The following is a 21,520-nucleotide window of genomic DNA, read 5'->3' as shown; positions in this document are numbered from 1 at the left end:
AGATGCTGGAGTCTGAGTAGATGCAGTGGCTGTCTTGGGAGTGCTGAGAGTCTGAGTAGCTACAGTGGCCATCTTGGGGGGTGTAGCAGCTGTGGTACAGGCTGCCGAGGTTTCAGTGGGTTTAGTGGCTGTAGCGGCAGTACACACTGTAGGATCTGAGGCTGTAGCGGCAGTACACACTGTAGGATCTGAGGTGGCTGCATAACACTTACAACTGTCCCTGCACCGATATTTAATCTTATCCCACATCAGAAACAAATTCAGGACAACCAAAAATAAAAACATGCCACCTAGACAGCACCATCCTAATTTCGCAAAATCTGGTGGAATCAGCTTGGCAGAAAAGGAGAAGGTACTATTTCCCAAAGTAAAACTGGAAGTGTAATCATTAACAGAATCAGCTAAAGGGCGCCTGGAGCGTGCAGATGAAGTTGCTGCTACTGATTCGCGATTAAAGCTGCCCATCATTGTGTCATAGAGATAAGAGATCGGAATATTAACTGCCCAGTTTATCACAGCATAAATCAGTATCAAACCCCATACCAAAACAATACATTTCGACCAGCGCCCACTGCTAAACTGCATGTAAACATTCATAAGAAGCAAGCAATAACACAGTGCCCACGGCAGGTAAGGCATCATTGCAATACTCAATTGTGAAAGAAACTCCATAAAAAGATGAGATAACACAGCATTCAAAAATGACATCACCATCTTCACTATCTGTTTTAACTTTCCAACTCCTGGTAAATCTCAAAGGAAGAAATCTGATATTCTCTCAGCTGAGCTCTCCGGGTCTCCTCCCACCAGAGCCAGGATTCAACTTATCAGAGCAACCTGTTGGAGCTTCTCTCAAGCCCCACGTTGGGCGCCAATAAATCTGTCACGGTTTAAAGCTGGGCCAGCTATTAACCAGGTGGCAGATGCTCTCTGTTAACCCTCTCCCCCCCACCTAAGGGAAAGGGAAAGGGAAAAGGGAGAGAGACTTATGGGTTGGAAAGTTAAAACAGTTTTAATAAACTATAATAATGAAAAAGAATATAATAACAATAATAATAGAAATAACCAAATATATACAAATATGTACAAAACCAAGATCAAGAGCTTGGAAATCCTCCTCAGGCAGAATTGCTCCCCCCAGTACAGGCAGAGGGGAAAAGGCAGTAGCTCCCCCCAGCACGGGCAGAGGGCAAAATGCAAAAGCTGCACTGCCATCACACCTGCAGGCTTTTAACTGGAGATTTGGCAAAGCTGGTACCAATCAGTGGGAGACAGGAGGGCCCCTCCCTCCTGGGCCCCACCTCCAGGAGGCAGTGGGTTAGTGATAAACAGGAAAGTGAGAATGACATGTATGGGATGGAATACCTTGCTGGTCAATCCTGGGTCACCTGCCCCGTCCACTACTCCCTGCAGGTACAACCCCCTTCGGCTCTTTACTCATAAGCAGTGACCTTGGGTTCTCTAAGACTATTTGGCCTGGTTTGAGCCAAACCAGGACAATTTATGATAGGGCCTTAATTGCACTAATTAAGGATGAAGCCTTTCCTCTAAACACGAAGCAGACCTAGGAGAATGGTTTTGCTGCTGCATGGGTGCACTGTGGTAAGGACTTCTCCTTAAAGCAGCTGCAGTTTATCTCGCCTTTTATTTTCTTCCTCAGATGTTCAGGGGCTTCTATTTTATAGTCCTGTTCCATGCTCCTCTATACCATAGCTTCTTCCTCCTCTTCAGAGGCTATGGCTTTTTCACGCTGCCGTAATGACTCAGGAACCCGAGATCTCTGACAATGTAATAGTCTGGGTGAGCATCACAGTAGATCTCAAGTGTTAGTGCTTACTCGGTAAGAGAAACACTTGCATGTTTATTCCCTTAACAGAGACAATACATGGTGGTAGGCTGGAGAGAATTTATTTAAATTCTGAAAACAGGTCTTAGATGTTGTTGCAATCTCATGTTAAGATCACAGATTATATAAATATTTAATTACACTGTTAACTGCATTGCTTGCTCCACTTGCTTCTGTTGTGTTTTGTTTGTAACCTGATTTTGAAACAAATAGGCTACAGTTAGAAGTAGTCCCCCTTTGCAAGGCTTACTCATTTAGAAGTCACGTTTCCATGTGGCAGTTTCAAAGGGTTTTGTTCTAAAAATCAGAGCTGCCTTAAGCCAACCTCATAGTCAACTGCTTCTACTGACAGATACAGACAGCAGTGCTAGTACCTGGACAAAGACGAGTCTCTGGACAGTATTAGAACCATGAGAGATATTAGGATGATCAAGCAATGCTTATGTACTCCTTTTCAAAGGGAGTGGTAGAAATGACACATCTCTTCTGTAATTTCACCTACACCAGTATGACTGAGTGATAGTGGTAACAGAGATTAACAAGAGAGGCACCGCTTACAGCTTTGCCTAAGGGGAATTACAGTTGTTACTACAAGAGTGACCATTTCAGCAGCTTTTGGAATGGAAACTCCGAGTATGGCAGTAAGCACAGGTCTTAAATGTAAGTGGATTAAGTTCATATGAGAAGTCCTCTCAACAAACACCTTTCTCTGCTGTTATCTTAAACTATTTCCTGTAGCTTTTACTGTCACTCTTATTAAAATAAGACAATTTTGAAGATCTCCTTCCACTGGCACCTCTCTGACTAGAAGGAGCAAAAACCTGCTCCAATTCTCAACTGTCATCAGAGCACAGCTGAAATACTAAGTAGGTTAATAACAAAGATTTTTTTTCCTTACACTGCAAAAAAGGCTTGCTGGATTCAAACTGACTTAAGGCTTGGTAAGCAGAACTTTAATTGAATTCCTTGCAGCTTAGTCTCTCTGTAAACTTGAATCTAAGTCAAAACCAGAAACAGCATTTAAACTGCCATCAAGTGGTTTTCCTCCAGCTGCCAATAAAGCAGAAGCTACCCTGTTGCAGTACTTCAGAGAATCCCACTAACTCATTTGAACTAAAAACCTCTCTAGGTTTTGATGATAACGTAACCTAATGCCTTATCTTCCTTTTTTTTTTTTTTGTTCCACACCCCAAAAGCTGTGTAGGTGGCCAATGTTACGGCACGTCTGAGCAATGTCTGGCCAACATTAGTGTTCTGATGTCCGTGGCATTTTCAGCACTTCTTTGTATTCCTTACTCAGGTTCAGCTGGAGATAAGTCAAGATTGGTGCCAGGAATAACATTGGGTCCTATGCCATCCACAAGAGAATCCCACTTACTGAAATCTTTCTTAAGACCTATAAAATGGGGGAAAGAAAACCCGAGTGGTAATGAATTAAGTAGTAAGCTTTTTGTAAAGTTACACTGAAAAATTAAACTATAGGGCAGATGAATCAACTTTGCAAAGTAGGGGAGGGAAAATGCCACTTCAGGCTTTTATGTATTGGAACAAAACTGCAATGTTCCTCCTCTGAATTGCTTACATTACAAAAGTAACTAACAAACCTCTAGAAAAAGGGTCTGACTGTTGCTTTTTCGAATTAAACTTTTCTGACACACTTACTTTTGATCTTGTTGTAAACAGAATGGTTATATGAAAAGCTTCATAGGAATTTAAGTATTAATTTAACTTCATACTTTGATGTAAACAGATACTTACTCAAATGTTTCTGCAGGAAGGCTAATGAAGCATGATTGCTTATATCAATAGCTTCATTTGGATCTATTTCTCCTTTTAATTTGAAAAATCTTCCAATGATTTCTCCGCTCACAAAGGTGAAGTCAGGAAAGCTCTGATGTACTGTCCCCCTGCAAACAGAACAGTGATCAACAGGCTTGTAAGAATGCGCTTGGGTTGCAGAGACTTCTTCAAAGACAGTCACACATCTTACACTGTCTTCTTTAGCAGAAGAAGATACAACAGGTTAATCTCATAAGCATGCAAGATGAGCAGTAAATTCTGTCTTAACCACAGAAGGGAGGAAGTTTTGTACATGCTTACTGTAAGTCACTATAAGTGCAACGGCAGTAAAGAGTAGGCTTGGCAAAACTTCAAGTTATCTCTCTGCTCTGAGTATAAGGTGGATTATAGAGCCATCCGCTCTGCTGTATGCAGGGCTTTCACTAGGTGAGTGCATAACTGCACGCAGGCGGCTATTTAAAAGTGTTCAAACACAGATGATGCATGAGGCCCAAAGCAAAAGTTGTGCCCCAGGGCAGGAATGCACACCTTGGAGTATCTTAAACTTAGGGTTACCAGCTGCTTTGAGAGAGGTCTCTGTCTCTGCTGTGGGGGACATACTGCTGTCTAATTTAAACATGCAGTGAAAACCTGGGCCACGAGCAAGTTGCGACTGTCTGTTTCTGCAGTTACATGTAACTGAACAGCTCCAACACGAGAGAAAAGATTCATCTTCAACCACAGAAATGATGGAATCCAGACACTTACTTGATAGTGATCATTTTCTTGTTTGTGTCATTGGAGCTGAGCTTCTTCATCTTCAAGATATTATCAACCCACTGGAATTTTTCAGAGTTGATAAAAAGCAGCGGTTGCTGGATGCTGCTTTGGTAAATGTCATCACCTACTGGAAGCATCCATGCGTCAAGGGCAATGCCACACCTGTCAAAAACAACTGGATATGGTCACAGAAGCAGAAAGGTCTGGATGGAAGTTCTCAGCATGCTTTGATTTGCAGGAGACATGGGAAAGAAAAACTCTCTATGATACTGAACAAATGGGTTAATGAATCATTTTCTTTCAAAATTATTTCTGCTCTGGGGGAAGAGAATTAATCCATTATTGCATTTGTTGGTCTCCATTGCTAGATGCAGCTGGGCACAGGAGCTTCTGCAGGGTCCCACAGTATCATGATATAATATGATACAGCTATTATGTTCCACTACATCCCCACAGTTGAAAGAAGCATGACTTGAGATAACAAGACATGCCAAACAAAACTTTTCTTCAAGAGCTAATTAGTAATTGGGGGATCTTAGGTAAAGTCCCCTGCTCCAGACCTCTCAAGTGCCAAATGTCTCTTGCCTTGTTTTGCATACTTACCTGAATCTTATTTCTTTGCTGAGACTCTCAATAACTGTAGCACCACCAAAAGAGTGTCCCATCACAGCTATTCTGCTAGTATCAACAGAATCCTGTCAAAAAAATCCAGGTGCTGTAAGAGATTTTCTTTCCCAAACTTTTTTTTTTTTAAAGGGAATAATTTTTTAGGCAATAGATCCTACTGAAGTAAGAAGAGCATGGTTTCAGCTCCATTAGTATCTATCCATCTTGGGATGACCTGAGAATATGTCATAGATCTATGGTGTGATCTTCAGAATAGTTTACAGGAACTAGTTTAGAAATGGAAGAGGGAAACCAGAAGCATTATTAGGCGTTTAACAAAATGCAGTCACTGCCTTTTACTCACCTTTAGGCTATTCCAGTCAAAGTTTGAATTTAGTACATTCGTTACTTCCTCTCCTGAACTGATTTGAAGAATGAGGTTGAGAGCTTTGATACACTCCTGCGCTCTTTGCTGCACCTGGGGGGAAAGAGAAGTTGGGGCAGAGCAGTGGAAGGAATCACCAGACAACTGCTAGGCTGGCCGGCCCTTTGGACACTAGTCTGATGGGTTTTTCCCCTAAGTAAGTGTCTGATACGGTAATGACTATTCTGAACTGCAGAATGGATCTGTAAAATGGAACTCTGACGAGGTCCGACCAACAACAAAACTGGCTGTTGGAGGTCAAAGAGTTGAAGCTCTTGCGTAGATCCTCTGCACACGGAGGAATTTACCCCTATAACATGCGCCAAAGAAAGACCTTCAACTCCTTCACCCTGTCACTACTCGGGGAAGGGGTTGTTGGGATGTGCAAAGGGTTAAATTACACAGCTACAAGGAAGGCTGACTCACTGCTCCTCCTCATGCTCACTTTGATGAGCAAATGTCATTACATCACTTGCCCCATCTGCATGGGGCTTTGAAACTGTCTTTACACTGGATAAATCCAAAATAAGAAAGAGCCAAGAAGCCCTTCCCCTTTTATATACATACACACTCTTGAAAACTGCAGTAAAGCTGTTGCAAATAAAGGTTTTCATTGTTCAGTATAAGAAGTGGTTTTGACTTTGACATGTCAGTAAAAGAAAAGCTTCAAAAAGACCCCAAGAACAGTAGCGTCCTTGGGAACCACGGTGTGTAGGCAGGCAGCAAGATGTCTCTGCATCACTGAATTTCAAGTAAATCTCTGTCTCCTGACCTCTACTAGTGAAATTTGCACAACAGCTTCTGGAGGTTACTTGCAAGCTCAGACATTATGTATTTAGATTCCTAAGTAGCACGTTGTGCGCACACAGGAAATGACACTTGGACTGCCATCTGAATGGCCCAGGGAGATAAACACCTCCCTGGCTGAGCTTGCATTAGCTGGAAGAAAACACTCCCATATTTTAAAGGTCAAGTCTATTCTTGGACGAGCTTGTCAGTATGGCCATATCACATCTAGCATGGATGCTGCTTATAATCAGGACATCTGCGTTGTTTACATTGCTATAAACCATGTTAAAGTGTGTTGAAGATGATGAAGCAAACATCCCCACAGAGCAGCCATGATTCATCTTGCTATCCAACAGTAAACAAAAGCTGAAGCACGCCTAAGGCCACACAAACAAAAGTGTGAAAACACAGAGAAGAAACAGAAAGTTGAGTGGAACCAGAGGAGAAACAGCTGACTAAGCTCAACAGTGCAACTTCATGAGAAAGCTTTGTTGAGGAAGTAGTTTATGCTCTGAAGACAGCTGTTGCTGGCTTTCCCATCTTCAGGAACATAGGACTTGATGCATTTTTATACATCCCCTGAGTCATGGCAGAAGAATGAAGACATGGCCAAGGGGAAAGAGCCTGCTAGTTCATCCTAAACACACCACTCCTGCCTCAGTTCCTAAAGCACAGACCTAGGATGAGTACCTGCTTATGGCGCAAACAACGCTCTTCCTCTCCAGTTTTTAGTTTCCTGTAGTAGATCCACTCCTTCTCCATGTTTGGTGTAGACTCTTCCTGTGGTTCAGAAACTGACTGTTTTTTACAATAATAGGTTGCTGAAGCAGATTCATCTCTGTAATATCAACAAAAGGTTATTTCTGGGCATGTGTTCTATCTGGTTTGGGATGAAGTCAGCAGAAGTTTTAGATTTTGCTTATCTCAAGAGATCCACGCTATCAACCAGTGCTGCCACAATCACAACTAAGTGTAGACAGACTTTCTAAATAATACAATAACCCCACCAAAACTCCCATCTCCTTTATATTCTCCAGGTTCTAACAATAAGAGAGAGAAAAATAGCATGCCTGAAGAATGATGAATGATATCTGTCATGGAACTTTTCATTCAAGGGCATATCTAAGCAAATTCCCTTTGCTTAGATAAGAGTTAAGTAAGAGAAATGGGAGGTGTGAGCAGGGCTGAAGAAGATATGTTAGTTTTTCTTCTTAAAAAAATCGTAAGTTTTTTACAAGTTCTTTACAATAAATAACATTCTATTCAATGTGAGAAAGTTTCTTTCCATCACAACTCAAAAACGTGCAGTATACTCACCTGTGCTCCACAGCAGCCACTATAAAGCCCTGGGACGCCATCTCTATGCAAATAGCAGAATAGATCGTCCTGCAATCAAAACCACACTCTGGTGAGATACATGCACACAATTATTTCAATTACACTGCTCTTTAAATGTCGACCACGCTACATAGGCGCCAGCCCCCATTCAGTATTTCTTCTGTTTGAATTTGCTAGCCAGTAGAGCAGGCTTTTGTTTGCCAGTCACCAAAGCCTGTTCACAAAACCTTGTTGCTGTTTTACTATCTATTCAGAGGGGAAAATGCTAATGATTTTTAAAAAGTAGCACATACGACACTTTGCACTTTCAAAGAGCTGTCCAAAAATCAACTAGCTAATCTTCACAACACGCTTATGGATTGGTAAATACCTTCACCCCTAAAATACAAGGGGAAAACACAAATAAATACATCAACCCTGCTTTTATTTATTGCTATTGATTTTACTGGAGGCATACTGATACACGGCAGCCTGTTCTTCAAATCTATTTCAAATCCACAGGGATCTCACCCCCCACTGAAAATCTGTTCAGAACCATCCTTGGAGACTGCTCCATAGACAAGAAAAATAGTTTGTCAACAAACTGCAAAATTACCGAAAAGCTCCAAGTCCATGGGAAAACACGAGGAGTGGGTATTTTTCTCCTGGCTTAAAAGCAGCATTTGACTTTGCAGGACAGGTCACTGAACCTAGATAAAAATCGAAGCGTATGTCATTGTTACTGAAATGGGAGAAAGCATTTGTTCCTGTGGGAGAGATCCCAAGCGTCTGGTGACCGCTGATTTCAGAGCGGACAGCTGAAGATAAGGTACCAGATCTCATCCTTAAAATGCAGAAGACAAATAAGGATCTGATTCTGAAAATGCTTTCTACTTGGCAAAAGATACTTTCCTTCTCTTCTTCCCACCCACAGCCTAGCACAAGGCCTCTTAAACCCTACGAGAACTGATTTTCAGGAACAGTCAGGCATCCAAGTCTTTTTGGTATTCAGACCTTAGTATCTATCTGACCTTTGTATATTTGCACATTTCCTTGTGGGATTTAAATCCCGACACATAGGTGCAGCTTACCCAAGCTCTTCCTAGAGCAAATTGCCCAGACACTCCTATTAATAGCAGTCAGGAACTGCAGGTCTGCCTGAGAACTGTGTCACATTCAGCATTGAGCATCGCTACCCAAACCCTTCCCAAACACACATAATTCCTCGGGAGAAATTATTTTGTCAGTCCTGCAGCAATAACACACTGCTTACGGAGCGGTGAGGCAATGACCTGCGTACAGAGCTCATGCCCTTGCACTAGTCAAGGAATAAAACCAGAACCAGTCTTACCAACGTAGTACTGGAAAAGCCTTTCTCCTACAACTCGGTACAGATTCAGGAAGTCAGAGAGTCCCTGATAGTACTCTTTATCTGGAATCCACGGTGCCTCTTCGTTATCTGTGGCATCGTATGATGGATAATACAGGCGCAAGAAGCTCCCCTGGGATTAGGAGAAAACAAATAAAAAAGGAAGATTGATATTTATTTATATGTGGCAGAGAAAAAGGACGAGAAAAACATTTATGTCAAGGGCTTCGGATGCAAGAATGACAGCTCAAGAGAATTAAGAAAATCTCGCGAGAAAATTATTATCCTATACAGGCTTTGATGCCAATCCTACGCCACTATCTTTTTGACCCTGCAATGAATTTAAAGTAGTGTGACTGTTGGCATCCAGGTAGAGATACACGTCACCTTCTCTAGGTCAGCCTATGGCTAATTCAAAATGCTCCATTTCATCAAGTTAATAATTACAAACACTCCCTACCTATTTGCTCTATTTATTTCTGCATCTGCTGGATCTTTTCTTCTGTCTTCCTCACTGTGCCTGCCTTTGGGGAATGGTACGGTGATGTAGTCTGATCAGTTTAAGAGGGGTGATTGTGTCCCCTTCACCCTTCCTGCTGGGAGCTGTCATGGCTTGCTTTGCACCAGTGAGTCTCATGGATCTGTTACTGACCCAATTCAGCTTGCTAAACTGGGGCAGGGGGAAAGGACCCTCCTAGAAGTATATTTTTCCACTGGGTTAGCAAGACAAATTTCACCCTGAGACTAGTTTCTGGAAGTGTGGTCCAGCAGAGGAGATGCGAGTAGAGTCAGGGGCATGGTGTCAACGTGGCAATAGTGTTCCTGGCTAAACTGAGCAAAAGGCTGTCAGTAAATGGGATGCATCCATGAGTGCTGAGGGAGCTGGCAGATGTTATTGCCAAGCCACTCTCCATCATCTTTGACAGGTCATGGAGAACAGGAGAGGTGCCTGAGGACTGGAGGAAGGCCAGTGTCACTCCAGTCTTCAAAAAGGGCAAGAAGGAGGACCCAGGCAACTACAGGCTGGTCAGCCTCACCTCCATCCCTGGAAAGGTGATGGAACAGCTCATTCTGGATCCCATCTCTAAGCATGTGGAGGAAAAGAAGGTTATCAGGAGTAGTCAATATGGATTTACCAAGGGAAAATCATGCTTGACCAATCTGATGGCCTTCTATGAGGACATGACCAGCTGGGTTGATGAGGGGAGAGCAGTGGATGTTGTCTACCTTGACTTCAGCAAGGCTTTTGACACTGTCTCCCACAACATCCTCATAGGAAAGCTCAGGAAGTGGGGGTTGGATGAGTGGACAGTGAGGTGGATTGAGAACTGGCTGAATGTCAGAGCCCAGAGGGTTGTGGTCAGCAGTGCTGAGTCTAGTTGGAGGCCTGTAGCTAGTGGTGTTCCCCGGCGGTCAGTACTGGGTCCAGTCCTGTTTAACTTATTCATCAATGATCTGGATGAAGGGACTGAATGTACACTCCGCAGGTTTGCTGATGACACAAAACTGGGAGGAGTGGCCAATACCCCAGAAGGCTGTGCTGCCATTCAGCATGACCTGGACAAGCTAGAGGGCTGGGCAGAGAGGAACCTCATGAAGTTCAACAAAGGCAAGTGTAAGGTCCCGCACCCTAGGGAGGAATAACCCCATGCACCAGTATAGGCTGGGGGCTGACCTGCTGGAAAGCAGCTCTGTGGAGAAAGACCTGGGAGTTCTGGTGGACAACAAGTTCACCATGAGCCAACAACACGCCCTTGTGGCCAAGAAGGCCAATGGTGTCCTGGGGTGCATTAGGAAGAGTGTGGCCAGCAGGCCAAGGGAGGTTCTTCTCCCCCTCTACACGGCCCTAGTGAGGCCACACCTGGAGTAACTGTGTCCAGTTCTGGGCCCCCAAGTTCAAGAAAGATAAGGGACTACTGGAGAGAGTCCAGCAAAGGGCTACAAAGATTATTAGAGGACTGGAGCATCTCTCTTATGAGGAGAAGCTGAAGGAGCTGGGTCTGTTTAGCCTGGAGAAGAGAAGACTGAGGGGGGAACTTATCAACACTTACAAATACCTTAAGGGCAGGTGCCAAGAGGAGGGGCCAGACTCTTGTCAGTGGTGCCCAGTGACAGGACAAAGGACAACGGGCACAAACTGAAACATGGGAAGTTCCATCTCAATAAGAGGAAAAAATTCTTTACTTTGAGGGTGATAGAGCACTGGAACAGGCTGCCCAGGGAGGGTGTGGAGTCTCCTTCTCTGGAGATATTCAAAACCCGCCTGGACGTGACCCTTTGCAAGGTACTCCAGGTGAACTTGCTTTGGCAGGGGGTTGGACTAGAAGATGTCCAGAGGTCCCTTCCAACTCTTACCATTCTGTGATTCTGTAAAGCTCTTGGGCAGTTGCACAGCAAAGGAGTGCAATATATTGTTCTCCCTTCTCATCCAGATGTTTACATGTCTGTAGTGGTCCATCTTTCTAAACACAATTTTGTTAACCTGTGTTTTATCTACCTCCATTTCTTACCACCTGTTTGAATTTCCTTTACTGTCTGCACTCCAGGTCTTGCAGGAAACCACCCCAGCTTTCCACATTCACGTGGACCCTCTATGCCCCCCTTGCCAGTATTTTTCCTACCCAGACAGCAGCAATGTACCAACGACACACCTTAAAGCAGATCTCCCGGCAGATGAACTGTGTGTAATTTGCATTCTTACTTCCTGGTTTGCAAGGAAATTTGCGACACACGATTCAAATTCACTGTCTTGCTCCAACTGTTTTAACAAGTTAAGTCTAAGGCTAAAAAGAACATAAGCTTTGAAATAAAGTCTAGTTTCTTGAACACTAATTTATCAGTTTCATACAGAATGGGTACATACACAATGGGTACATACACAATGGGTACAGCTTGTTTAATGAAGCTTGTTTCTATTTATTCATCTAACTTAAATCAACTTTTGACACAAAGGCCATTAAGGAAGAAATCATCAAACCTTCATCCATGCTGGTAATGATATTAATGGGATGCCAAATAGCCCCAGTGAACTTCCCCTGGTGACTAACTGCTTACCAGAAAGGGTAAGAGGTTCATTATCTATGCCTGAGAGAACTGTAATTATACAGATTGCTTAGCTAAGAAAAACACACGGGCTGATTGCAAAGAGAAACTAATTGCTGCTTTGTGCTAATACAGAGTAAGGTCAGTAAAGGAAAACATCTGAATAACCACTACAAACTGATCACAAATTCCACTCTACCTGGCTAGTCTGAGAAGTAAAACCACAGTGTAAATGCAGGCGTATTCTCACAGGAAAATTAAAAACAAGAGGATTGGAAATGGAAACCCATAAGCAAGCTCATTAGCTGGCTATTTGCTGTCCCCATCTTCTTATCATGGCTTCTCTCTGTACTAACCACTTGCAGAATTGACATCCTGTTCTTTTTCAGACAGATAAAATTTCAAAAAGACATCTCATGCTTTACCCCGCAGCTGAAACGTTACATACCCTCATCACCCAACCCTGCCAAATCCCGTTGGGATCTTTGTGGTGAGAACAGCTACAGTCACGGAGACCGCGTGTGGAGTTTCCCCGCAAGCCCAACGCAGAAGGGAGCGGTGGGGTGTACAGAAGGAACCCCGTGGGTCCCAAGGGGACACAGTTTCTCTGCAGTATCTTGCATAGGGGAATCAGGGAGGTAAGGATATTAGGAGGAAGGAGGAAGCGGCCATGGGGAAGACTTGCAGGTTACATCCATCTGGTAAACTGAACCAATTCCTGGAGACACATGATATTTCCTGAACTGTGCCCAACACCCATCCTCTGTTGGAATGGAGAGGATAGAAAGCTCAGCTTTGAGTGTCAGCTGTGGAGCATCCCTACACACAGGCAAGACCTTCTGTTTGATCCATCTGTAAAACTACAGCAAGTTGTTTCACTAACATTGTAGCTTAAATCCAAAGGAGGAAGAAACGAGGGCTTTACCTCAACTGCATTTTCTGTCATCAGGTCTGTACATCCAACTGAGTGCGGTCCCTTTCCTTCGGGGATCCTGTAAAACTTCTCAGTGCTGCTGCTCCCCATTTCCATTGGTGCCTTCACCGACAAACCTGGGGAAAAACACAAAGCAAATCAAGAGACCGCCATGGCCTATGTGGCTGGATCACCTACTCCTTCAGCACGTCGAAGGTCCACGAGTAGGAAATTCAAGGTTGAGCTGATACAAGGATCTGCTTATGAGAATCAGAGACCTGAAATCTTATGTCACCAACCTGAGCTGCTCTATTAGGGAATTTCCAGGGAGCAGAGCGTCCTGAATCCCAAGGATCAGACAACACCGTGCACTCACCAGAAAGGCAGGGAGGAAGCTTTTGGCTGGGGACGCCGTGGTGGCACCCGGGAGGTCGAGGTGCTGCGGTGCAGAGCAGCAGCAGTCTCACTTCTGGGGCACAAACAGGGAAGCGCAACCCCAAAAGCAGCGAGTTTCGGAGGCAAACGTGGTTCCCTCCCCGTCAAGCTACAACCTAGAGCTGCTCCTCCTCGTACGAAGGGCAGAGAGGGAGGTTTTTGGAGCTCCTCGGTAAACAAAACCGGCCTACGCATCTGGGGGAGAAGGGTGTCACGGAGAAAACCAACGCCGCAGCCATTTTTCCGAGAGGAATGACGAAGCCTGGGTTTGATCCCAGGAGAGAAAAGGAAGGGCTGCCCGTGCGGGAGAGGTTGTTGGGAAGGCCTGGCCGTCTTCGGCCCGTACCTGGGGTGACAGCTCCGAGCCGGGCTCGCCCTGGGGACGAGCAGAGCGCGGGGGAGCCGCCGCCCCCCAGCCTAGGCAGCCGCCGTGAGCAGCATCCCCGGCCCCTCGCTCCGGCAGCCGCGGCGGGGTTCATCTGCCGCCTTTTCCTCTCCCGGCGCAGCGTGGAAGACGCCCGGGGCCATCCTCACACCGCAAGGGAAGCTCGGCGGATCCGCTCCTCCCGCAGCCGCCCCGCCAGGCCCGGAAGCCTCCGGAGGCGGCAGCGGGGTCCCGCAGCCGGGAAGCGGCGGCAGCGGCGGGGCGGAGCGCGGCGGCAACGGCGGGGCGGAGCGCGGCCGCTCCTCCCCGGAAGGGGCCGGCGGTGGCCGGCGGCGCGGAGCAGCGAGAGGGCCCAAGATGGTGCGGAAGCTGAAGTACCACGAGCAGAAGCTGCTGCGGCGGCTGGAGCTGGTGAGCTGGGAGGCGGCGGCGGGGAGCCTGGCCGAGGTGAGGGCGCTGCGGCGGTACCGGCTGGGGCGGCGGCAGGACTACGTGCAGTACAAGGCGCTGGCCCGCACCGTGCGCGCCTTGGCCCGCCGCCTCCGCGACCTGGGGCCGGCCAGCGCCGCCTTCCGCGCCCGCGCCGCCGCCGCGCTGCTGGAGAAGCTCTACGGGCTGGGGCTGGTGAGCAGCCGGCGGTCGCTGGCCGCCTGCGAGAGCCTCTCGGCCGCCGCCTTCTGCCGCCGGCGCCTGCCCTGCCTGCTGGTGAAGCTGCGCATGGCGCAGAGCCTGCGCCACGCCGTCACCTTCGTGGAGCAGGGGCACGTCCGCGTGGGGCCCGAGGTGGTGACCGACCCCGCGCTCCTCATCCCCCGCGCCGTGGAGGACTTCATCACCTGGGTGGACGCGTCTCGCCTCCGGCAGAAGGTTCTCGACTACAACCAGGAGCGGGACGACTTCGACCTGGCCGCGTAGGGATGGGACGGGACATGCTGCCTGCCCGGCCTGAGCTGCCCTGCCCCTCAGGACACGCGTGGGAACAAACACGGACTGGTGCCGCCGTCAGATACTTGCCCCCAACCCAGCACACCTGGAAGGGGAGCAGGGATGAGATATACTCACTTCTAGTAAAGCACTGCTCTGCTCCCAGCTCCCCTTCACAGCTAACGGCTCCGTTCGTCCGCGTGGAGAAACGTCTCTTCCACATCCATCGCTCCGAGAAAACATCTGATAACCCAGCTCCGTCATACTTACATCCAGTAAAGCGAAAGCGCTTCGAAAGGTCTCTGCCTGAACGCAGGAGAGGATGCGGCTGGGTTTAAGTGCTTGGCTAATAATAGCTGCTGGAAGGGGTTTTAAGCCTGGCTGCACCGCTGTTTTAGGACTGGGTTTGGCAGCTTCGCTGCTGCTTTTCTAAGAGGTTGCCCTGCCGGTTCCTCCTTCGGCTGATGAGTGTGCGGTAACCGGAGGAGTTGCTTCTGGAAGGGTTTTCTCTTGATACTGAGGAACGTGTATATGGGGAAATACAGTTGTTGTTTGTGGTCAGCGGTAAACAAGGAGGCCAAGTACTGCATTTCTGGAACTGTTAAGTTTTAGCCAAAACCAGAATTTAAAAAAAGCCATCTCTCTTTTCATATAAAGTCGTAAAGGGAAGCTTGATACTCTTGAGTTCAGTATCTTTGTGGTGTGGGGCTCCAGCTGACAATTAGGCATCATTTATGGAGCAGGATCTTGCTGGGGAGGCATTGGAGCAAAAGCTGTCCTAACCCTAACTGTGCATCTGGGGGGAATGTTTGCATTTAGCAAATAAACCAAATAAAAATTGGTACCTGAGAGGTGCCTCAGGCCTTCTGGGGCTGTTGGGAACTTTATTCCCCTTTGAAATAAAGGGCAGAAAAGCAATAATAAAACAGTTGTTTTAAGTTGCTGAAGAAATGTGTGTGCTATTTTATGATGTAGTTTCTCAGAGAGAGTTTCTTCTGATTTTTAAATATTCCAGTAAACTCTGTCATCTTGTAGAACTTTTTTTTATGTAACTTCTTTTACGTAACTTTTTTATGTAACTTTTTTTTTTTTGATAGCTACAAGGCTGTTACTGAGTTATAAAGAGGGTTTTTTTGCTAGAAATGCTTTCTTTGCCTTACCCAGGGCTATAAAAGGGTTTGGCAGTAGGTTTAGAAGCGGAGCTGTGACTGCCCACCCCAAGCCCAAAGGGCTGGAGTTCAGCTGCAGCCACGGCTCTAGGTCTGGATGCTGTAGTGTGGCTTTACTGAACAGGAAAGGTGTTTAGGTGAGGGGTGTTTTGAGGGTATTGAATGACCAGAAACTGTCATCACATATTATGGCTGTTTTTTAAAAAAGCAAACTAAACATTTAAAATTCCTACCAATCTCCTAAGCCAAATGTATTAAGCGGAGCATTAACTTTTAAAGCAATAATTGATATTAAGAAAAGGACACAAAAGAGGCAGGGAAACCCCTTTGCTTATCCTGTGAACTACTGTTTATACTTGCATTTATTTCAGTAAAACATCGCCTGTAACACCTTAACAGCCTTTTCCTCAGGGCATGCACCTTGCTTATGGTAAAAAATATGAATTGAAAAGACATGTCGCACCTGAAGCGTGACTTTTCTTAAACACCTTTCCAGCTTTCATCTCGAGCAATGTCATCATTTCTTGGGAAATTTGGAAGGCGCCTGATTCAGGTGCAGATAAAAATGGTGTGTTCGCTCTGCTTTACTCTTTGCAGGGAATTTAAACAACAGCACAATGACGTGCCCTGTGCAGGGTATTTTACTACTCAGATGCTAAACTCCTGCTCTGCCCAGTTTGTCCAGCCTTGGAAGGAACAGCAGAAAAGACAATCTCGAACCCCCAGCCCTGTAATTTACATCATCAGCCTGTTCTTTTTGTCCTAAACCAACTTTTCACCATTCATCTGTGCACCTCCAGCATCTGTAGCAGGAGAGAAACAACCCCAGACCCTGTAGGCTGTTAAATTAAGTGGTGGGAATTGATTTCCCTACAGATATTTGAGATAACAGCATCCATCGCCCCCATTCTCCTCCTGGAAATCAAATTCTTAACGTTCTTTTTAGGAAATGCATCAGGCTCTGCATTTATATGTCTGTGTGCGTCTTAAGGCTGGAGTTCTGCAGCCCTGCAGGTTGTACAGCAGCTGAGACCTGAAGTGAGTGTCCTGCTCCTAAATTTTTAATGGCTGGAGTCCACATGTGCCTCGGACAAGAGCTGGGTCCGCTTCAAGTGCTATAAACAGGGTGTTGTCTCAGTCTGAGAATGGAGGTTGCATCTGACAGCAGCACGCCCATGTTTTTGCTCGTGAATGCAGCCAGGCAGATGGTGGCTTCCTCGTGTTTAACACAGCTTTCACCTTTAGTTCATGGGTTTGAGTTTGCCAGAGCTGATGTGCTGTGGCTGCTGCCAGGCGGTTCCCACAGCAGCCCCGGAGCCGGGGATTGAAAGGGCACAGGAAGCAGCTCCCACAGCCTTTCCCGGCACTTGGATAAACACGGAGGCTTTTTTTAAATCCCAAGGCTGGATCCAACGTCAGTATAAGTCGGCACTGGCTTCCGTGCATCCGTGTGAGCTGGCACGAGGAGGCTATCGGGCATTGCGCTTTTTGGGCCAAATCCTGCAAACCCTCCCTTCCAGAGCTCCGGGAGTGTGCAGCGGCACAGCTTATGCACGTGAGAGCAGCAGGACAGGGTCGTGGGTGTCACTGCGCTGCTTCCCAACACCTTCTGAAGTGGGTTTACTGTTCCTGAGGTGTCTCAGCACCTCCATGAAGCTTGTGGGAAGTTGCTGGTGGAGGAGGACAGAGGGTGGTGGTGCTGGTGTCCGGGCGAGCTGTGCCCACGCCTGACAAAACCTGATCTCTGCCGCCTCCACGAGCGTCCATCCCAGCAGATGGGGGCTGGAGAGGTGCCAGCTTCCCCAGCAAGGGAGGAAGGGGCTGCAGGGGGGTCTGGGCAGTGCAAGAGCCGTCAGAGCAAACAGCGAGCAGTTCCCACGCAGGAGCTCTCATTTGGACAGTGGGCAGTGGTAAGGGAGGTTTTACCAGGGCTTATGGTTTTAGGGGTTTTTTTCCCTTGTTTTTTTTTTTCTTCTCTTTTTTTTTTTCCGCCTGACCTCGTTCTGTCCTTTGTTTGAAGGCTGCCAAGTCGGGGGAGCTGAGCCTGAGGAATGTGGGGGAGCTGAGCCTGAGGAATGTAGGGGAGCTGAAGGAAAGAGTCCTTCACACTGACGCCTTTTGTGCTGCAGGGTGTAAATGGCTGAGGCTGTTGCTGAAATGCAAATGTGTGCTTTTCCACTGATCTGAGCCACTTTTTTTTTTTTCCAGTAAACAAGCATACTGCACCTTTTAAAGGCGGCTTCCATCTGACATCTTGGTGTGGCTTAGTGCAGAGGTGATGCTGACAATAATTTGGTGATAGCACATCACCACGAGCACAGACAAGGCTGGGGAAGGCTGGTACATCCCCCTTCTCAAGATGGGAAATGGAGACCAAGAGAAGTAAAGGTGGAGTTGGGTGATTCCCAGCCTTTCAGGTGATGCTTCTGCATCCTGGGTTAGGCCAGGGCCTTCCAGCCACATCTCAGGGCACTTTCATGTGCTCATCTTGGCAGCAACCCCTGTGAGATATCCCCCAGCTGATGGAGGTGTCACTGTCCCCTTCTTGAGCTCAGAGTAATCTCTTTTAAGTACATCTGCCTGATTTGGCACTGGAGATTGAACCATAGAGCCATTTCTCACCCCTGGGGCATGGGATCACCTTAGTTCCTATCGCAGACACCAAAACATTTCAACATTCACTGGGTTTGAGGGAAAAAGCACCCCTAAGCCTTATGAAAGCATGTACCTGAGAGCCCTAGTTCTAGTCCCTGCTCTTAAATGTCCCATTTTAGACATTGAAACAACTCTTTTCACCCTTTGCTTGCTGGTTTGGGCCTGGGTGGTGGAAAACCTGTCTGCTATGGGGGGCGGCTGATGTCGGGTGGAAGCAGCAGGCAGCAGCTTTGGAGTCAGGAGGAGGAAGCACTTGGGTTCAGTCTTCCCATAAGCCGTGGAGCTTATGGATCCAAGGGCTAAATCCAAGTGTACCTCCCGCTGTGGGAACATGCCCTCTCACTTCTCTGCAACCACACCTCCACTGCAGAAAGGTCCCTTCCCTGATAACGTTAGCTGGTTTTGAAGAGATAAAGTATTTCACTTCCAGCAGGCAGAGAAAAAGGGGAGGCCAACCACAAATGACAGCCAGAGATGGAGTTTTGAGTATCCCCTGAGTATCCCCTGCTCCGGCAGGGGGATTGGACTAGATGATCTTTTGAGGTCCCTTCCAGTCCCTAACATTCTGTGATTCTGTGATCTCCACTCTCCTCCTAGAGCTGCCTATCAAAGGATCCCACATGTCCCCAGCAGTAAGTCACAACAACTTCTCGGCTGCTCTAAATCATGTGAGCAAGGTTGATACGTGCAAGTCCTGATGGCATTGCCACCCTCGGTTCCTACCCCAAAGAGCCACCATCTGCTGCTCCTGGAGAGGCTCAGATGGTTGTATGCGTCACGGGGTAAAGTCCACCTGGACTCTCCGGGTGGGTTCCTCTGACTGACGTTACAGCCCACCACCGTGTCGCCTCTATCTGAGCTCATCGGCCTTAAAACACACCGGGGGGAAAATGACATCCTAAAACTGCCGTCACTCTCCCCACCGGCTCTAACAGCAGCCAGGGCACAGGGTTCTGTGCAGGCATCAGTGTTGCAGATGCTGGGTTTTGGGGAGATGAATGCCGTGCTGGCAGAGCACCCAAAACCTCCTGCTCTGTGTCCCTCTCAGCCTCACAGAAATATTTAGGTCGGGAAGGACCGCAGGAGGTCACCTAGTCCAAACCCCTGCTCAGAGCGGGGCGCGCATCGGGCTGCCTCGGTTTTGCATGGCTCAGTGCTGGATGCCTGAAGCAGAGTTTAATCACTTTTGCTGTGGATTTCTTTTTTCCCCTTCCTTCTAGTCTTGAGTTTCCCCTGCTGCAGCCTGGGAGTGCTGCTTCCCATCCCATGCTGGGCACGTCCGTGTCAGGACGGGGGGTTACTCTTCCCACTCCATTCACCCTTTCCCCGAACGCTGGCCGTACCCGCAGTGGGGAAGGGGCACGTCCACCGTATCCCCCCTGCAGCTTACCCGGAGTGAATCCCACCCTCCGCAGGGACACGCGGGGATTTGGGACCTGATAAGGGGCTGGAAGGAGGAAGAGGAAGAGCAGGAGCCCTCGAGGGTTGGGGCCAGGCTTCGGGAAGAGCAGGCTGAAGCCGGGGAGCGGGAGCACTGGCAAGCTGTGCGAGGGGCTGTGCAGAAATACCCAGCTCCTTAAAACCCCCCTCACGCCACCGTCGCTCCTGCCCGTGCTCTCCCCAGACCCTTTTTCCCCACTTTAGCAGCACCCGGCGCTCCACGTACCTGGCCTGCGGTGTCCCGGCTGCCCTCCACTCCCGTCCCGCTGGCCGGAGGAGCAAGATGGGCCTTCTGGCCAGCCGCGGCCCTCCGGAGCTGGGCGAGAGGCGGCTGCTCCGGCGGGAGGACGGCTCTCTGGCTCACAGACCCACTGCCGGGCTCTCCCCGAAGGGGAGGGACCAACCTTCGCCTTAGTTTTCAGATGAGACAACCTCGCTGGGATTAATCTTCCCTGGGCCTGGAAAACAAGTTTCCGACATGGAGCCATCCCCCCCCAAAAACCACCGCACGCCCCAGAGGACCCTGCAGCTGCCGGGGTGCTGGGCTGTGCCTTTGCAGGGCAGGGACGGGTTTAGATACGGGCTTGTTTGCCTGTGACTGTGAATTTCTGGCTTTCCTCGCTGCGCTGCCGAGCGAGCGTGGTGGCGTAGGTCTGGATCGATCCCCAGGATCCCCGTGAGAAAATCCCCCCGGCCAGGTTGCAACGTCCCACGGAGGAGCTGCAATGCTTACGGCTGGTCCCCTGGGGGGACCTATGGCTCAAGGTCCCTCTGTAAAAATCCAGATCGTTTCTTCTGGCCTTATGAGAAGGGGATAACAACCCCCTGAGGAAGCTGGTCCCACTTTTGGGTGCAGCTTCTGGAGTGGTTTAAGGTGGACCAAACGCAGGTGCCTACTGAAGGGGTGGAACTGCACCCCCCTCTTTGCACAGCCCTGGCGTTTGCCCCCTTGGTAACGCTGAGTTTAGGGAATTAACCCTAAAACCAGCAACAATAATAAAAGATTAGTTTTCAGAGAGAGCAACAGGTTGATCCAGCTGATGAAATGGCTGTTTGAGGCTGGCAAAGGGAGGTAGCAGAGGAGGGAGGGAAGGTAAAATTTGGCTTAGCTGAAATTGCTTATGAAGCTGCACCCCTGTATCATCTCCTTGGAGAGCTGGTAAGCTCCTGGGGTGCGATCAGTCCATTCACTTCCTCTCCCTTTGCGTGCATGATCTGAAGCGAGCAGAGCACAAAGGTGCTTGAAATTTAAGTTATATTTTTAAACTTTGAATTTTGTCAGCATTTCCTTGGAAAAGAATAAGAAAGTGGTGTGAAAAGGTCCAAGATTATTTTTTTTTCCTGTATTTTTGTCCAGTGTTCACTTTAGTGATGGGCTGGATGCATTAAATTTTAACATTTTCAGGATAGATTTAGTGCTGATGAAAGGTCTTGGAGGACAAATCTGAAGACCTTTGTTTAATCAAGGAACAGGTTCTTCAAGGCTGGTGAGAAGCAATGATGATGAGGAGGTGATGCATGAGTAGTTAAAGTAACAGTGACATGCCAAAGCCAATGATACCTCTGTGGCTCACGGAGGAGCTCCAAAATTTATTATATTTTTTAATATGTTCAGTTATTCCCAGGATATGTGCAGGAGTCAAACTC

The 21,520-nt window shown here is 47.7% G+C and overlaps 2 protein-coding genes across 3 annotated transcripts; one reads left to right on the top strand and one right to left on the bottom strand.

The window, feature by feature from the left end:
* Positions 1 to 1,892: 1,892 nt before the first annotated feature.
* Positions 1,893 to 20,183, bottom strand: PLA2G7 (phospholipase A2 group VII). 2 transcript variants are annotated; one of them, XM_068425332.1, is made up of 11 exons: positions 20,100 to 20,183; positions 12,878 to 13,002; positions 8,893 to 9,043; positions 8,158 to 8,251; positions 7,542 to 7,610; positions 6,915 to 7,062; positions 5,376 to 5,489; positions 5,009 to 5,100; positions 4,394 to 4,567; positions 3,605 to 3,753; positions 1,893 to 3,242 (listed from the first exon to the last, which is right to left on the bottom strand). In XM_068425332.1, exons 2-11 carry the CDS (start codon positions 12,980 to 12,982, stop codon positions 3,139 to 3,141), a joined length of 1,200 nt encoding a protein of 399 aa, XP_068281433.1. In that variant the 5' UTR covers positions 12,983 to 13,002; positions 20,100 to 20,183; the 3' UTR covers positions 1,893 to 3,138. The 2 variants fall into 2 exon arrangements, with proteins under 2 accessions (XP_068281433.1, XP_068281424.1); XM_068425323.1 differs by lacking the exon at positions 20,100 to 20,183 and adding an exon at positions 13,647 to 13,947.
* On the top strand, positions 14,003 to 15,560 carry IMP3 (IMP U3 small nucleolar ribonucleoprotein 3). The gene has a single exon (XM_068425345.1). The coding sequence runs from the start codon at positions 14,043 to 14,045 to the stop codon at positions 14,598 to 14,600; it is 558 nt and encodes a 185-aa protein (XP_068281446.1). The 5' UTR covers positions 14,003 to 14,042; the 3' UTR covers positions 14,601 to 15,560.
* Positions 20,184 to 21,520: the final 1,337 nt, after the last annotated feature.

The sequence above is a fragment of the Nyctibius grandis genome, chromosome 1 (genome assembly GCF_013368605.1).
Source record: "Nyctibius grandis isolate bNycGra1 chromosome 1, bNycGra1.pri, whole genome shotgun sequence".
Taxonomy (NCBI): domain Eukaryota; kingdom Metazoa; phylum Chordata; class Aves; order Nyctibiiformes; family Nyctibiidae; genus Nyctibius; species Nyctibius grandis.
Note: the sequence above shows the minus strand (reverse complement) of the source record. Positions and strands in the feature narration are given on the sequence as shown.

Excerpts from the sequence above, each read along its gene's own strand:
- PLA2G7 (XM_068425323.1), bottom strand. The coding sequence starts at position 13,779 with ATGAACCCCGCCGCGGCTGCCGGAGCGAGGGGCCGGGGATGCTGCTCA. Across the intron at positions 8,252-8,892 it reads GCTTTTCCAGTACTACGTTG|GTTCAGTGACCTGTCCTGCA; the intron begins GTAAGACTGGTT and ends ATTTTTATCTAG. Across the intron at positions 5,101-5,375 it reads TTGACTGGAATAGCCTAAAG|GATTCTGTTGATACTAGCAG; the intron begins GTGAGTAAAAGG and ends TTTTTTTGACAG.
- IMP3 (XM_068425345.1), top strand. The coding sequence starts at position 14,043 with ATGGTGCGGAAGCTGAAGTACCACGAGCAGAAGCTGCTGCGGCGGCTG.